Source organism: Barbus barbus, assembly GCF_936440315.1.
Source record: "Barbus barbus genome assembly, chromosome: 28".
NCBI lineage: Eukaryota > Metazoa > Chordata > Actinopteri > Cypriniformes > Cyprinidae > Barbus > Barbus barbus.
The window spans coordinates 6,687,128-6,705,444 of record NC_136756.1 but is presented as its reverse complement, the minus strand read 5'-3'; the positions used below and the strand labels follow the sequence as shown (position 1 = coordinate 6,705,444).

The following is an 18,317-nucleotide window of genomic DNA, read 5'->3' as shown; positions in this document are numbered from 1 at the left end:
AGAGCTACAGTCCGTAATGAAGCTTTGGCAGAGCGGCGCAGAGCTGAGAGGTGCTTACCTTTGATTCCAAACTTTGAGTTGCGTCCAAACTTCAGAATGACGAGCAGCAAGATGAAGCCTGTGAATGTGACCGCCGCAATTCCCACGACCACGTACACCTACGAGCAGAATGAAGAGTCTTCAACCAGCATTCAAAGAGCTTCAAGCACAGTTGGGTGAAAAACATGCACTCTGAGAGTAAAAGACCTTTTCCTTAAGGATTTTGTGACAATTTTCTCTTACACAAGTAATTTAGTTTATGGGTTTTCAGAGTTTACTGTGCTAAAAATTTACTGGGCTTCTAGAGGTCACAAACATATGACTTAATAAATACAAAGTCTGAAAGTCTAGATGGTGCAGGCCGATAGGTTATTATAACTCAATCTGATATAATCACATGACTATTCACATGGAGCAGCTGATTGGTTTCTTTCTCTTTAGCAGCCAATGAGCTGCTCAGCATTCAAATACTTGACTAATGCTTGCTCTAGCGGTTGCAGTGCGCTTCAGGACCCTCCACCTCCCCAGCTCCACCTGTATAGATCTGCTCTGGGGTGATTTCAAGTATGTTATATATGGGAGTTATTTCATGTGCAGCAGCAATATTTCTATGGATGTCTGTGGATGTATTGGCAGTAGCAAATCTCAAAGCAGATCTATTCTGCCAAGACCAAACACAATAAAATTGCCATGTAAACTCACAGAGAGTACAGTCTCTCTCTACGTTGTAAAAAAAAAAGCAACTTATTTTTCAGTTTACCAAATGCTTTGTCTCAAATACTATAAGTAACTTAATTTTCTACATTAAAAACCCATGTCAGTCCAACAGAATTCCCCCAAATTGCCCCAAATAGTCAAACACAGTTTCTGAATAAAGAATTTCATACTGCTGAAATGTTAAGGGTTTGTGAGTTCCCAGAATGCACTGCAGCATGAGTAAAATAATAAGAATAAATGCTGTTTGCTGACTTTATTTAAACATCTTGTTTTGTAATTATTGCTGTGTTGTATTGAGAAGACTTAAAAATCTATATGCATCATGTTGCCTTGCTTTTTAATTTTATGATCCATTTTTATAAGTGTGACATAATGAAATTTATTAAAAGCTTAGATTGTCAATTTTGATGAAATACATTTGAAGCTGTTGAAAAATGATGATAAACGTACACTATTGTACACACATTTTATATCAATGTGGCTAGACGCTCCATTGTTTACCAAACACAAACAGCCTAATGGACTTTAATCCAATTATTAATATTAATAAAAGTAACTATTTAAAAACATCAGTGTCACTTATCATATTGCTGTCATTTTATAAGAGGAATGAGCTACTTGAGGGTGTGTGTAATAATGATTTTACGCCAGTTTATGGGTTTTAGGCACTCCACTTTGCATTGTATGTAAAATCATACCACATACAACCATAACAGACATGCTTTTTGATTTTGATGCAGGAAAAACAAAAATGACACAATTAGCTGAATTTCACTCACAGCGACTTTGTCCTCTGGCGGGCCAAGAGGAGTGTCATCTGTTAGAAAGAGAGGAAACAATAAGATACATGTGCTTTCAGACTACAGATCTATAATGTGCATGTTCATGTGTGTTTCGTTCATACCTGTAGTGGGATCTCACACACAAAAAGACAAACAGAAGAAGAGAAACTTTTTAATGACTTTTAATTGTAATAAAGACTTAATAACATTATAATAATACATGTATTACTTAATAAATGACTAACCATGGAAGGCTCACCCAAAAATGAACATTTTGTCAACAATACCTGTGCAACTTGATCAAAACCCATAGGACTTTTTTTTGCATGAAATAAGTCTTATGGGTTTAAAATGACAAATAAATGATGTCAAAATATAAATTTTTGCCGAACTATGACTATGATAATTATTGACATTTGATTATGAAGTCTGAAAGAGACTCACCATAATACTGTGGATCAGTAACTGATTCTGATGGATAAACATGGAAAAGAAAACAAACAATGCAACTTTTCAGACACTGTTACAGTCATATTTACCGTAATTGTTTTGATTTGGTTGCATACAAATTTCAGCTTACCGTTCCAAGGCTCGTGCATGAAATGCGCAAATACTGCCTTGTGGTCCTCTCCATATGTATTACTGACCAGCAGCGTGTATTTTCCATTGTTGATGTGTGTGGGACTGTCCAGATGTAAGCACCCGTGGTACTCGCCCTCTGAGTAATCGTGGATCATGGTGCGGATGAAGGGGCCCTCCTCCACAGGTTTGTCGTTTAATAACCAGCTCAGTTTAGGCTCTGGGTTGCCCGACACGCTGAAGGGAATGCACCAGTGGTGGTCTGAGATGGCATCCATCAGCTTGCTGATTACAGGTGGAACTGGCATCCCAAATAAATGGCACAGATAAACACACAGCAGAAATGACAATAATAAAACAATAATGCATTTCAATAAGAAGTATTCAACTACTTGAAATGCATTAGTAGCTAATTAAAGAATCAAATTGAGGAACTTCTTGTTGCTAATGAATTGAGTAAAAACTAATATCACACAAAACAGGAGTTTAGTCTCTTTTAAAGTACAATCAATAAATAAATGAATAAAAAAATAATAAATAAAATAAAAATACAGTCCGCTCAGAACATTTACTGAACAATAAGCTGCAAAAATGCCCAAAAAAGCAATACTTTTTCATGATATTACATTTTTTACTGTATTTTTAATCAAATAAATGCAGCCTTGGTGAACATAAGACACTTTCAAAAACATTAAAACTTAGGTAGTGCATATAAAAAATAAATAAATAAATGTATAAATGTGATTTCCAGTATAAATGAGTAGTTATGCCAGTCTTATGCAATAATTCTCTTGGTGACTTACACAGTATGTCCAGATCCACAGAGGCCTCAGCCTCTCCCACCATGTTCTCAGACCTGCAGGTGATTTTGCATCCGTTGTCGAGGTAAGAGACATTCACGAGTCTGAGCTCTGTCATCTGACCTGAGTGCTCGTGCTGCGGGTGTGAGTTACAGCAATGTCAATGTCATTTCTATTTAAAGCCTTCATGCAATTCAACTCCTCCCTATTTACAGAATTCTTATAGCCTTATTGTGCACAATTCATTGTTGCATGCTATTCCAAAGAAAAAGTACTTGTCTTTAATCAAAATGCAATCACTTGCTACTCCTCTGAAATGACTTTCTTTTTCTGTTGGCATCACTTAGGACGACCATTTGGATAATGTTAACCAACAGCTATTCGTGCATTGTTGTTTTTGTGAATATCCTGTTACGCCACATTAAGAAAATGGTTTGCAGATGACTGTTTATATTAACAGTATTTCACAGTATTCCATATTTCACATATTATAAACGTGATAAAATACCTCTATATAATAACTCTAAAGCATATGTCACATAATGCGTTAACAATGCATAACTTTCATAATGAATCATCAGAATGTCTAAGGGCTGAAAAAAGCTAGTTCCAGAATAATACACCTCTGAAAACAAATCTTTTAAAATCTGGCAAGACATCGCAAACTTATTTCTGCTATATTCATTTGTTGTAGTGAAAATAAATTGTGTGGCTACCCACGGTCTGTATGGAAGCTTGTTTCTGACGTTTTATCTCACAATTCAGACTTTTTCTTGAAATTTCTTGCAATTTAAATCTAAATCTTGCAAAGTGTATATCTCACAATTTTACTATTTTATTCTTTTTTTTTTTTTTGCTTCTGCCATGAAATAAAAAAAATGAAAAAAGATAGTTGCAATATTTGCATTTCTATATCACAATTCAGCCTTCATTACTCAGAACTGTGAGCAAAAAAAAAAAAAGATGGAATTGTGAGAAAATAAGTCAGAATTTTGAGATATAAATTCAGAATTGCAAGAACAAATTCTGAATTGTGCAATATAAACTCCCAATTTGGATTAAAAAATGCATAACTGATAGATTCTTTTTTTTTCTCGCAATTCTGACTTTTATTCTCTGAATTCTGAATTGACATCTTGCAATTATTTTTTTTTATTTTTTTTTAAGTAAATGCAACTTTTTCTCTCACCATTAAGATTTTTTCCCCCCCTAGCAATTGCAAGTTTACGTCTCACAATTTAGATTTTTCTTTTCAGAATTGCCAGTTCATACCTCGCAACTCTGCGTTAATATCTCCCAATTCATATTTTTTTCTCAGAATTGAAAAAAGGAGAATCAGAATGAAAAGAAGTTGCAAGAGCCACTTAAAATTTCAACTGAAACATAAATGTGAAACTTCATAAATTTGAGATGAGGGTTAGAATTACCTCGTACGTTGAATTTAATTTGCAGGTGGTCCAGTTCATAGTAGGTGTGGGCGTTCCTGAGGTGTTGCACATCAGCGTCACATTTAACCCTTTCTGCATGGTCACTTTAGTGGGTTTCAGAGTCACAGAGGGGAGAACTAGAAAGAAAACACACCACAAACCAGCTCATACACTAATTAACAATCAAGAATTACTGTTGAAAAACTCTCATTCTTAATCAGTACCATTGTTTCATTGGTTTTATTTAAAAAATATCTAAAGGTCCTCAATACATATTTAAAATCAGATTTTTCAGAAGTAGTTTTTGTTTGTCATTCAGGACATAATGTGCATGGAATGACATAAATGGCACATTATTATGCATATCTGCATCCGTGTCTGATGGGTTGTTCTATTTCTTAGCCTAACGCTGTTGATTACATCATTACATCAGCAAACATACAAATATACACCATAAATGCACCAGATATCGACCAGACTGCCTGAACAAACAGATATGATCTATCTGTATTATATTACAGTAAAGTATATTGTTTTGAATAACTTAAGACAATTATTCTTATTATCAGCCATCTTCAGAGTAGACTTAAAGTGACACTGTGATATGTATTTCATATTTTAGCTCAGAAACTGAATTGCTTTAAATAAATTAATTTAAAAATTAAATAATTTTTTTTACATGAATACATTTGACTTTTTTTGCACATTTTACATAATTGTTGTGATCTATATACATTCAGAATCTATCTGTGTTATATTTCATTATATTATATTGTTTTGATAGAAGTACAGAAATCTCTTATTTTCAGGGTATATTTAAAGTGACGCTGACATTTGATCTTTTAGTTCAGAAATGTAATCACTTTTAAAGGAATCTAATGAAAGTAAATTAATTTCAAATTGCAAATCATTTTGCAAACTGTTAAAAAATTACTTTTTATTTTACTTTTATATTCAGAATCAAGCTGTATTATATTATTTTGTATTATATTACTGAAGTAAAAGATTTTATTTTGTGTTTAGAGTGGCACTGAAGTGTACGACATGTTTCGTGTTTTAGCTCAGAAGTCAGAACACTTGTGCTTCTCCGTCTGCATCAGAGGAATGCCGTTCTCGCCCGCGGGCGCTCCCGCTAAATTCAAGGCCAAAGAGTGCAGACAGCTCTGACCGGCTCTGCCATGAACAGACAGCCAAATCAGATCTCTATCTCAAGCTGCAGCAATTGACATCCTTATCACCGTGTCCCATGGCATTGCTTGCTTCTGCAGGAAACTGCAGGTCACGCAACTTTGATGGTTTCTTATGCTCTTAATCCTGGAGTGATTTTTTAACATCCACCACACACAGCACAGACCTTCAGCCTGTTCAGACCAGACAACCTGTTTTCACTCAGCAACTCTTTATATATAGCGAAATGATGCTGAAAATACACCCTAAAAAGTATTATCTGTGAAACAATTTTCCCTCAGAAATAAGAAATTTTTTTGCTAGTAAATTTCACAAAGAAACTGCAAGTAACTGAATTAAATGTGAAATTCTAAAGTATAAAGACTGAATTTCTTTTTTTGTCAAATATACTCCAATAATCCTTGTTTTATTTACAACTTCGAACATTTACTTCCAGGCCATCCGAGATGTAGATGAGTTTGTTTCTTTATTGGAACAGATTTGGAGAATTCCATCATTTGTTCACCAATGGATGCTCTGCAGTGAATGGGTGCCGTCAGAATGAGAGTCCAAACAGCTGATCAAAACACCACAATAATCCACAAGTAATTACCATGACTCAAGTCCATCAGTTAACATTGTGAAGTGAAAAACTGCTTGTTTGAAAGAAACCAATCCATCATTAAGATGCTTTTACTTTTGCTTCTCGCCAAAATACTCCATAATCCATAATAATGCTTCATCCACTCAAAAGGTCCATCTCCTGTTGTCCTCTCACATCAAAATCCACCCAAATATTTTTTTTTAACTGTTTTGGGTCATTTTTACTTGAAAACAGAGCTTAACCTGTTTTTATCTCTAGCTTCAGACGAGACGGCTTTTTAACTGGAGACTGGAGTGTTATGGGTTAAGGACTTGTATATTAGCTGTAGGCAACAGTTTTAAGTTAAAACCCCGTAATGATGATTTTTTTTTCCTACAAACACACAGCTTTTGGCTTCTCAAGATGTTAAGTGATGGACTGGAGTGGTGTGGACTTGTGGATTATTGTGATGTTTTTCAACATCAGCTGTTTGGATGATTTCTCATTCTGACGGCACCCATTCACTGCAGAGGATCCATTGGTGAGCACGTGATGGAATGGTACATTTCTCCAAATCTGTTCCAATAATGAAATAAAGTCATGTACATGTTGGCAGGCCTTAAGGTGAGAACATTTTAAACACATTTTCATTGTTTAGTGAACTACTCCTTTAAAGGGATAGTTCACCAAAAAACTAAATTCTGTCATCTTTTTTTCTAGTTTAAACCGCACTGGCAAAACAATCTCTCATCTAATCCCTCTAGATGTTCCAAAAATGGTCAATTGAAACGATTCACTGGAGCAGTTAATTTTCTTTCATGGCACAAAAAAAAAAAAAAAAAGAAAAAGAAATGCAAAAGAAAGACAGCGTTTGGCCACAGGCCAGCAGACGCTCAGTGCTAAATGTCTCAGTGTTTTTGCATTCTGGGGAACCCCCCCCCCCGTCCGTCTCTATTTTTCCCTTTTCCTCCCTCGCTCTCTTGTCCTCTCTTCCTCCCTCGAGGGCCTTCTGCTGTGGTATTGCTTAAAATAGGCCTGGCTGGAGGCTGATCTTTGGATCAATAATTATCTGCGTCTCAAGCCGCAGTCATAAAACTACAGCCTGGACAAATCACATCTTATCAAACAAACAAACCTAAACTTCAGTCTTAAATATTAGATGACCACTGCTCTGGGTAAAATCATAACAAGCTTCCCTTAAAATATGCTGATTCTTAGTTATCCAGGCCATAGTACATTGTTCTAGTTAAGTCTTTCTAGTCAGTTGCTTCATCACAGAAATGCATCTAGTTGACAACTAGTTTTGACAGATTTCTCACCTTTTCGAATTAAACACAGCATGTGCTGTGGTCATTTAAAATTTTGAATGTAACACACTTCACTGTGAAATAGGATGCAACACTGTGCTGCACTTGTTTACAATCTATGGGTTAATGCTGCTTCCAATAATGTTGGTTACAATATCTACTTTGTAACAGGTTCACAAAACAATCTGCGGTTCAATTTGCTGTAAACACGATTAAATGATCTGAAATGATCAGGGGTCTTGTTAAAGCTAAACTTCAGGATCCCTTAGAACTATATGCAGGGCAGCAGCACCACAATGTACAAGGTTTGACACAATATTTGCTCATATTACTCATTTATCATTAGTTAATGGGCCTCTATCCTCATCTTTTTTTCTTACCACAGTTAGGCAGTGTGAGCGCAGACAGCGCTATCCTCATTCCTCCCTCCTCCACACACAGCAGGTCCTCGGCCTCCTCTCCTCTCCACTGCTTCAGCCACACGTTTTCACATATGCACTGCAAAGGATTGCCAGACAGCAACCTGCAACACACAAAGACATGCAGTACAAAAAAACACTCACCGAGAACAAAAATAACTACATGTAATCTGATAGGATTACATTATCATCAGTATATATCATTATAGTGTACATGAATATATTCCGGTTTATCGGATGATATTTTTGAGAACATTGACAATAACTGGCAACCATAAATTCCCAAATTTACCAACAATCTTGCAAATGCGATCAAATTTTTTTTTTTGGAATAAATGCTACATTTAAATAGCTTTTTTGTCAAATAAATATTTAATTTAATTTATTGTGCCAACACATCATTTGCTGCATTCATTGTTTTTCTATTAGCAAAAACAAAGCAGACCAAAAATAACCTGTAATATATCTTCAATAAAAGAGACTCACAGGTATGAAATGTTTAAATGACGAAACGTCCTCCAGGATAGATTGGACAGATTGTTCTCTTTGAGATTCCTGTAAAAGAACACAAGGATCAGCGCTGACTAAAGCATGTAATAAAACATTACTAAATCTGATTTAACTTTTAATAATACACTTAATATTAATCCAGCTTCTCCAAAACCAAAGCACTCACAGATATTGTAGTTTCGGGTTGCTCTGAAAGGCCTGCCTGGAAATATATGCCAGCCTCGTGTTTGTTACAGTTCTGCAGGACAGCACAAACACGGATGTCAGAAATTTCCATATCAGCACGTAAAGAAGATAAAAGCTGTTCCACATTTTATACTCACAAGTTTCGGAGGTTGCGATACGACTCAAGATCTTTTTCATTAATGGATTTGAAGTTGCTTTGATTTGCAATGTATCTGTAAACAGCAACAAGAACAATCTCGCTAAAAGAGTCGTCAAGGGTCAATTCCAACACAAAAATACTTCATCTTTTAAATGGAAAAATTCATTAATTGATGCATGGTGTGTAGTAAACAATCTAAATAATTTCGGTAACACTTTACAATAAGGTTCCACAAGTTAATGTATTAACTAACACTACATTTATTACAGTATTTATACATTTTTGTTAATGTTAGTTAATGAAAATACTGTCTTTCATTGTTAGTTCATGCTAATTCACAGTGCATTATAATGTTATCAATGCATTAGTAAATGCTGAAACTAACATTAAGATTAATAAATACTGTCCGGATTCATTCTTAATTCATGTTAACTATAAGCAGTTAACTAATGTTAACTAATGAACCTTATGTATAATACATTAAGTAATTTTTTAAAGATAGATGTATAACAATATTCCTGTTCTGCTGGCCTTTAAACAAATGCACTTAAGTTGCGACTAATTTCAAAATACCTAATTAAAGTCAATCAAAATGACAGACTGGTTCATAGCTTTTGTGTAAACAACAGTTAACATGAGAAGCAGCACTGCAGCAGTTATAATTGAGTAATAATAAAGTGTACTTATAAATGTGACCCTGGACAACAAAACTAGTCATAATGGTCAGTTGTTGTTTTATATATATATATATATACATAATCTGAAAGCTGAATAAATAGGTTGTTAGAATAGAATAATATTTGGCTGAGAGACAACTATTTGAAAATCTGGAATCTGAGGGTGCAACAAATCAAAATATTGAGAAAATCGCCTTTAAAGTTGTTCAAATGAAGTTCTCAGCAATGCATATCACTAATCAGAAATTAAGTTTTAATATATTTAAGGAGGGAAATTTACAAAATATCTTCATGGAACATGATCTTTACTTAATATCCTAAAGATTTTTGGCATAAAAGAAAAATCGATCATTTTTACCTATACAATGTATTGTTGGCTACAAATATACCCGTGTTACTTGTGACTGGTTTTGTGGTCCAGGGTCACAAATGACTTTGGCACAATATTCTAATTCAAGTACAATAACATGGCAGTTAACTGAATGACACAACATGCATCATCTTCTGTGACCTCTTCTTCATAACTTACATGTCTGTGATGTTCTCCATCTCTGCCTCGGACTGTAGCATGGGGAAAGCCATAATGCTGCGCTCCGCTTCCACGCACGAGATCCGCGCGCCGGTGCACGTGCAGAGCTCCGGACAAGCGGCACCGGGCCTCCAGAGCGCGATCAGCAGCAGCAGTAGCAGAGCCAAACCGAAGCCCCGGCCCGCCATGCCGAAGCCCCCCGACAGCAGGCTCATCCCTGGGTCCTCGCCTCCAGATTTAAGACCCCTGCAATCCAAAGAGCGCAAAACACACGCGCCCGCGTCGACCTTGTCTCGCGTTTCTGTCTAGATGAAGTGTGCGTATTCCTCTCCTCCTCTCGCCTGCGTTTGCCTCGCTCTGCCTAGGATGAATGACCGAGATGTTGGCGTTGAACGACGCGTCCGCTGAGCTCAGATAAGACGCGCTCTTGGGAAGCGCGAGCGCTGGAGTGAGGGAGCGCGAGTGCTGGATGATGCGCAGCGCGTCTGAGGGGAGGAGACGAGGACAGGAGAGCATTCAATCGCTTCATTGATTATTGACAACGTGTAGCAGCATCCTTACACCCATCAAGACTTAAGACCTTAAGGCGTAGCCTATGAATTATGGATAATTCGCATGTTGTGGTTTCGTTATCAGCGTAAATCAGGGTTGTCGTTTGATCTTCTTACAGGTGTGTTTCTGACATTATGATAATGCCAGTCACTAATCAGCAAAGCGCTGGACAGATGTAGTTTACTCACAGCACTAGTTGTGTTTCGTTCGTGGATGAATGTTTTTTTTTATGAATCTCGTGTCTTCTGTGCACTGACTCATTCTCTCTCTCTTTGCAGCGCGTCTTCTGAAGCTCGAGCGAATTCGAGCGCGAGTCCATTGCGTTCAGTCTGATTCACAACAAGGGGAAATAGAAAGGGGTGGAGGAATTATGTGTAAAAAAAAAAACGACTATAAACAATTAAAATGGGCAAGAGCTTTAATGGAATTCATAATGGATTTTAGTTAGGCTACTATCAGTTTTATAATAATAATAATAATAACATTATTATTTTATACATTCTAAAAAAAATCTGCACAAAACAGCATAATTTGAAGGAATTTTGACGGGTTTATTTTTTACAGGTGTTTGTAGGTTATTTGGAATTTTACACTATTGCATTGTGTTTTAGAGTTAACAGAAATGTCTGTAAAATGAATGGATAATGTTGTGTGTAATGAGCTGCCTGTTATTTTACGGGTTTATTTTATTTTACAGTGTATAGCTTTTTTATTATTTTATATATAGCTTGATAAAAGTCACATACAAAACTGATAAGACAGCAGGTCTAGATATCCAATTCTATCTCACGACCAATTCGTTCATATTTTACAAGGTGGCTAATTCGTACGAATTAAGACTCCAGAAACAGGCCTATAGGGTTAGGAGTAGGTCAAATATGAATCGGGGAACTGTAACGTACATACAATTTAGCAAAAATCTTAAATTTTGGGTTTTGTCTGCCATTAAAGGCCTCTTCACAAAAAGAACAATAACTAAAAGATAACTAAAACGATAGCTCGTCCCACACCAACGCAAGATAAAATTATGTTTATTATAAGAGCAAGCTGCAGATCTGATGTCTGCAATTTGAAATGATCGAGCTCTTTAAAGCAGGACTGATTCTTATTGAAAAAATGGTATTTATTTATTTTAAAGGGGATAGTTAAAGTTCAACCAAAAATTGATAATGTTGTGATCAATTACTCATCCTCATGTTGTTCCAAATAGTTCCTTTTAGACAACCCAGAGAGCACAGGTACGTCTGCAAGATGTCTGTTAAAGATCTCTTGATCTGGAAAGCATCTGCTGCCTACAAATGTCTGATTAATGTCTTTCAGATGTCAGTTTTACATACATTCTAAACCATAAACATCTTATAGATGTCTATTTGACATCTAAAAGGAAACGTATGGCAGATGAGCAAACACCCTAAAAAATACGCCTTGTAGATGTAAATGCAGACATCAAATAGACGTCAGAAGAAACAGAAGAAAATTATTTGGGTTTGGAACAACAAGAAGGTGAGTAGTGATGACATTTTTCATTTTTGGGTGAACTATCACTTTCAGTGAGAGGAAAATCAGGGCTAGTTGCACCAAATTTTAATAAAGGATCTTAAGATTTGTTTTGGTCACATGGTCAGTCATTTCTAATAAATCGAATGTCGACTTTTAGGCTGATACACAGCCTTTTGAGCAATTTTGCCGGGCAACTTTTTTGAGTTGCTTGCACTTTCCCATTGAGAATGGGTAACATACTTATTTCGGGTCTTGGGCCCTGTGTTTCACCTGGTTGCCTGATGACGGCAACATTTTCCAAAGTTGCTCTGTGTATCATCAGTCTCACTCCTAACACAAATGACCCCTCACTAGGGTGAGTGAGCGACTCCTTTTATAGAACCAATTCGAGTCAATAAAAGGAGTCACTACATAGCAGCTCTCTCAACCCGTTACCGGGGTCACAAATCGTTCTGGTGACGTCAGGACTGACGCACGACGCAGGAATATAAATCAGTGGTGAATTAGATGAGCGTGAGTCTCCTGAAGGGGCAATTTACTGCACACTCAGTTAATGACACTCGTGTATTTTTAGACCAGGACCATAAAGATAAAGCTGTAGAATCTATATGATTAAGGCCAATCTACTATATGCTTGAATTTAACTGATGGAGTATAAGATTACAAAAGACAAGGCTTCATAATGAAAGCCCTGCCTAGTCAACATTTTACATTCTGGCATTAAAGTGTTCAGACTCTTTTTCTGTGCATTTTGTCCTACATTTATGTAAACAGCAGGAAGAATAATCTATATAGGAATTAGCTTATTAAAGGGTCTGTTTGGCATGTGCTTGCATTTTACACAGCAATTACATTCCACTGATGCCATCTATTGGTGCCCGGTGGTATTTGTTTTAATACTGCTGTGAATGTGATGCTGCTATAGGCATTTGTGTTATAGACATGAATGACAGTGTAAAGAACATATACTGCACAAAGCCTGACCAGAATATTTTCTCATTAAATGCTTTTATCTACTAAAGAAAAAAAAAGCCAACAACCTACATATACAAGTCCTCTTTTACACAATTAGATACTGGCCAAATTCCCTCCACTGGCCCTTGTCAATCATGGCCTCCTAATAATCCCCATCCACTTGATTGGCTCTATGTCTCTCTCTCCTCTCCACCTGTAGCTGGTGTGTGGTGAACGCACTGGCGCCGTTGTACTGTGGCTGCCGTCGCATCATCCAGGTGGATGGTGCACACTGGTGGTGGTTGAGGAGAGATCCCCCACATGATTGTAAAGCGCTTTGGGTGTACAGAAATACACAATAAAGTGCTATATAAATGCATCATTCATTCATTCAATTACCGATTCAAATAATAGATACTACCAGGCCCCGTAACAAAAATGTGTAATTTGCTAGATTATAGTGCTTATACATTTAAGTAATATATACTCACACATTTTATACCCTGATTGTTTTTAAATATTTTGAATGCATACATTATACCTTCAATTCAGTCAACATGGAATCTCGGGCATTCTTCTGATGCTAGTATGTCCCTGGAAACATTAATTTGAAGAAAACAAATACATAATTTCAATAGACACTGTTTTTATTATCACCCTGCTGATCAAAACCACTCTAAGACCAGCCCCCTAAACCTGCTGATGGAAGACAAGCTAAGACAGCTTAGGGTGTTTTTCACATTAATTTTTTTTTTTTTTAGCAGGGCAGACAGAGATAATGCTCTATTCAATAAAAGAAGTAATAAAATGCTTACCCATTAAAAGGCTTTGTTGAATATCTTTGAAGAAATGTGGATCATGTGTGTCAAATTTTCCATGCAAAGAGAAAATGCTAATGTGAATGTGCACACAGATGATGACAATTATGACTTGCAGGGAAAGATTTCCATGTAGGTAGTAGAAATTTCAATGTCATGTCAAGCAGATGAGGCTACTTTTGTTGCAAAAGTTGTGTTGTACTTACCAGTTACAGGACCTATATAATACACACACACACACACACACACACACACACACACACACACACACAGACAGACAGACAGATAGATTAGATAGATACACATATGCAGTTCTGTGCAAAAGTCTTAGAGCACTAGTATTTTCACCAACAAAAAATGGTTTTAAATCAGTTATAACTATCTCGATCTTCATCCAGTCTGTCTGGAGTGGCATGAAGAAACAGAACAAACTGAGACAGACTAAACCCAGAAGAACTGTGGCAACGAGTTTTTGTCTCATATTTATACCATATGATAAGCATATCACAAAAGCAGCGAGAGCAATATCACACGAGAGCTGTTTGTCCCGATCGATCACGAGTTTAAATGCGATTTAATTTATATAACAATTCAGTAAATAAAAAGTTAATATGGTTTTATATTTCATTTTAAACACAATATTGTAAATTTTTGCTCAGTTCTGCAGTGAAAAATATTACTTTTACAGCCATAGCAGAATTGTTGTCTCCGAGCATCACAGAGGTGATTCGAATGAATCCGCGTTTTGAACTAATGTTCATTCAAAAGACTCAAAGACATTTACTGCCACCTACTGCAAGGTTTAATTTCTTATTTAGAGTATAATTTCATTAAAACATTAAAGGTAAAGTTCACCCAAAAATTTAAATTCTGTCATCAATTACCCTCATGCCTTCTTTTATGTTCCATAGTTTATGTTAGGCCATTAATTGTAGCCTAAACCTTTATCTGTAACGCATTTTATGTTTAATCAAATAAAAGATTTATTTCTAAAGCTACTATTTGTAATGTCTACGTGATACTTTCTCATTTAACACAATAATGGCTTTAAATTATTTTTTGTGGGTAATTTCACAGCCAAATATAATTTGCGATTAATTTAATTAATCGGCACATCGTGTAATTAATTAGATTAAAAAATTTAATATATATAAATATAAATTACACAAGATGTTTTACATTTACATTTAAAAATTCGAAAACTTTTCTGCAATGATCTAATTAAACAAGTCATAAAGATTTCCAACTGCACCATCTTACAACTATACTTGTTAAAGTACTACCTCAAATCATATGGCGTACTGGGGAGAAGTATTATTTTTGAATAATGTTACAAATTCTCCGAACACATAGAAACCACATAGCAGTCACCCACATTTTCTTCAGTAACTGTAAAAATTTTAATTGTTCTAAGGCAAAAAAAAAAAAAAAAAAGATGTTTACATGATCTTTATAAATTTATTAAATCACATTCAAAGACATTCAAATATAAAAACAACAAAAATCAAACTAAACTATTTACAAAATAGAACACAGTGGATTCTGAGATATAACAGATATGAGTGAAGTGCATTAAAAGCCGTTTTCTTCAGTCTGAGAGAACCAAAACGAGTTACTCCACTAAAATATCAAAGAAACCACAGACTGAATCAACACAAACACTGTCAGATTAGGTTAAAAGCTTAGTTCCTCCTCTCTTTCGCTCTTTTCTGTATCTCAGAGCATTCCTTGTCAGAGAGCGGACTGACACACAACACAACTCCTCTGCCCGTCTGATCCACCTGCACGCTCATCATACAGCACATGTCCACCAGCTCTCTTTGACAGTGCAGAATCCCACTGTCCACCTCACCACGTCTCGCCAGGTCTTTCCGCAGCACTCGAGCCTCTAGTGCCGTGTAGCCAATGAGTTTGGTGAGCATGGCATCGGACAGATCCACATCCAAGTACCCGGTTCCGTCTGATATCGTGGCCCCAAGTTCCCACATGCCACTACTACTGCGCAAATTTCCTTTGAGTGTAACAATGAAAGCTTGTAGTCGTAAAATCTGAACTTTGGCAGGCGGCCAGTGGCCAGCCTGTAGCATGCAGAGGTACCGTGGAGTAGGTGCCTCTCGTTCGCAACCAGAAGATCCAGCTGTATTTGTAGAGGGACTTGTAATAGATGTATGAGGAACTCCATTGAAGATTCTGCTTTGGTTGGTGGTGCCAAGCAGAGTTTTAGAGCGAAAAGTCTGGATTGGTTCTTCAGTTTTGGGCTGGATTGCATCAGGTTTGCATTCTGAATCTACTGGGAACATCACACCGTCCAGCTCTTCTAATGGGATGTCATCGAAGTCCTCAGGAACATCGTCCACCACATTTTGTGGAACATCATCAAAATTGTCTGGAATACTTCTGAAGTCATCATCTGGAATTTCATCCATATCCCAGTCGTCTTCTCTGGAAATGGGCGCCGCTTGAGGACGGGATTGCGACTGAGGTGGTCTGAAGGAAGCTTCTGAAGCCATGCTGTTGTAGCCGCTGTCAGCTACCTGACGATCTACTGGAGCCTCTACGCTGGCCAGGAGCTCCTGATCATCTGGTTCCTCACCTTGTGGATGGTTCTCCTCAGGCAAACCGAGTGTCCCGCAAAGCACCCTGCGCTGAGAGTAAATCTCCAAAAGCTGTTCCACTTCCCCACCCAACACCTTCACGTTCTCTGCTTTCAAGAGCAACACCCCGAGAAGGACGACGATAGGACCGACTAGCTGTAGCTTCGTCCCAGGTGGCAGGTTGGTGCTTAAAGCCGGAATGGGCCGGTATTCCATTCCCTCCAGACTCTGTACTCCATCCGTGAGCTGCAACATCAACATACGTGTGGGCTTGGCCTCCCACGGCCGCTGCGTTTCCGGCGTAACCGCCGAGACTTGATCATTGGAGCAGTCGGTGCCCCGAATACGCTGCAGCTGAGTGTAGGCAGGCTGGCTGACGTCGAGTAGGGAGTCCATCTGAAGACAGTAACAGCTGTTTAGTTCTGTTTTCTGTGCCTCCGATAGTCTTTCGGGGAGCACCGGGTGGGACAGATCTCGCAGGTCAGTCAGCAGCCATTGCTCCAGGATGCGCTGATTCAGCAGCGACTGAGGCATGGGTTCGCGTTCCGCTTCCTCCTTTATCCAGTTCACGCAAGCGTCCAGCCAGGCATGAGGGACCTGGATGTGCCATTGAGAACGCAGCCATGCCTGGGTAGCCTGGACTTCACCCGCTGACATCCTCTCACTGTCCCGAGAACTAGAGCTTCAACTGTTAAACACAGAAAGAGGCAAATGTGGATTAATGATTTAAGAATTTAGTAAAGACTTTTGAAACTTTTAAAAGCAATTTTAAATCTAAGGCTAGCCAATTATTAAGTTTGTAAGTTTTAATTTTACACACACACATATACATACATATATATAGTGTGTATATACACACGCGTTTACACACACACATACACACACACACACACAGTGTGTATATACGGTATATACACGTGTGTATTATATATATATATATATACACAATATACACACAATATATACAATATACACAGGTATGTATACAGTATATGCACAACACACACACACACACACACACACACACACACACACACATCTCATATATAGATCATTCTTGCAATATATAGATAACAAATACACTTTTTCAAATAAAAAGCATACCACACAATTTGTAACTTATTATTACTGTATTACATTACAGAATACTATTTAACATTGTAGGGTAAATTACTCTCAACGAGTAATTAATAACTAGCTAATTACTAATTACAGATTCAACAGTATAATCAGATTACTGTACTAGTTACTTTCTTTAAACAATTTTGATTACTTATTACTAATTACTTTCTAAATACCATATCAACCTAGAGTCTAGACAGACCAGTTGAATAACACAAGGAGAGACATGAAACTGCTATTTTAATTATTTTGAAATAAATAAGATAAAATTAATTGCATAAATTAATCAAAGTATTTAAAAGGAGAACGTAATATTAAAAAATATTAATTTTAATATTAGGTGTTGCATTTTGACGTTAAATGCACAAAGTTATATACAGTAATGCAGTTAAACCAGAAGTAACTAATTAAATTACAGAAAAATTAAGAGTAATCCCTCACTTTAATTTTTCCATTGGAAAAGTAATTAAATTACAGTAATTAATTTCTTAGTAATGCATCACACCCAACACTGCAATTAAATTAATCATAAAAACCATTTAGTTAATTTAAGATTAAGCTAGATAAAGCCTTACCAGACAATCATTCCACATACAGGCTGCATGGTGTCTAATTTGAGAACCCCAGTTCGTTCTAGTGAGTGTATTGGTGCCATAACCCACTACAGGTCTTCCTGTGACTCCTTAACAGCGACTAATTTACTTTTTAATACTTTATAAAACCATGATCACATTTACCTCAAGTCAAAAAGAAAATACGCTTTGCGGAAATATACCACGCAGTCGTGCTAGCCAATCATAAAAAGCGTTCTTGAATGATTGACGTATCTTTTGACCAATGATTGTCCGTGACACTTCTGGAGTGTCGGTTACGCTGCGGTTTGGACCAATCAGAGCGCGTTTCTTTTGTGGAGGGA

At 36.9% G+C, this 18,317-nt stretch overlaps 2 protein-coding genes across 2 annotated transcripts in view; both read right to left on the bottom strand.

Moving 5' to 3' along the window:
- ntrk2a (neurotrophic tyrosine kinase, receptor, type 2a) overlaps positions 1–10,076 on the bottom strand; it is a gene marked incomplete at both ends in the record, with an annotated part of 46,217 nt that extends 36,141 nt beyond the window's left edge. The window contains 11 exons of the mRNA XM_079383227.1: positions 59–158; positions 1,536–1,573; positions 1,983–2,009; positions 2,119–2,418; positions 2,921–3,053; positions 4,345–4,481; positions 7,782–7,924; positions 8,307–8,375; positions 8,497–8,568; positions 8,654–8,728; positions 9,862–10,076. Of these exons, the coding sequence (XP_079239353.1) occupies positions 59–158; positions 1,536–1,573; positions 1,983–2,009; positions 2,119–2,418; positions 2,921–3,053; positions 4,345–4,481; positions 7,782–7,924; positions 8,307–8,375; positions 8,497–8,568; positions 8,654–8,728; positions 9,862–10,076 (1,309 nt within the window). The remainder of the gene's footprint in view (positions 1–58; positions 159–1,535; positions 1,574–1,982; positions 2,010–2,118; positions 2,419–2,920; positions 3,054–4,344; positions 4,482–7,781; positions 7,925–8,306; positions 8,376–8,496; positions 8,569–8,653; positions 8,729–9,861) is intronic.
- A 5,049-nt stretch (positions 10,077–15,125) lies between these two features.
- rmi1 (RMI1, RecQ mediated genome instability 1, homolog) lies at positions 15,126–18,190 on the bottom strand. The gene is made up of 2 exons (XM_079383113.1): positions 17,977–18,190; positions 15,126–16,967 (listed from the first exon to the last, which is right to left on the bottom strand). The coding sequence occupies exon 2, from the start codon at positions 16,934–16,936 to the stop codon at positions 15,368–15,370; it is 1,569 nt and encodes a 522-aa protein (XP_079239239.1). The 5' UTR covers positions 16,937–16,967; positions 17,977–18,190; the 3' UTR covers positions 15,126–15,367.
- Positions 18,191–18,317: the final 127 nt, after the last annotated feature.

Bases quoted from the DNA above. Each gene is read 5' to 3' on its own strand.
- rmi1 (XM_079383113.1), bottom strand. From the start codon at position 16,936: ATGTCAGCGGGTGAAGTCCAGGCTACCCAGGCATGGCTGCGTTCTCAA.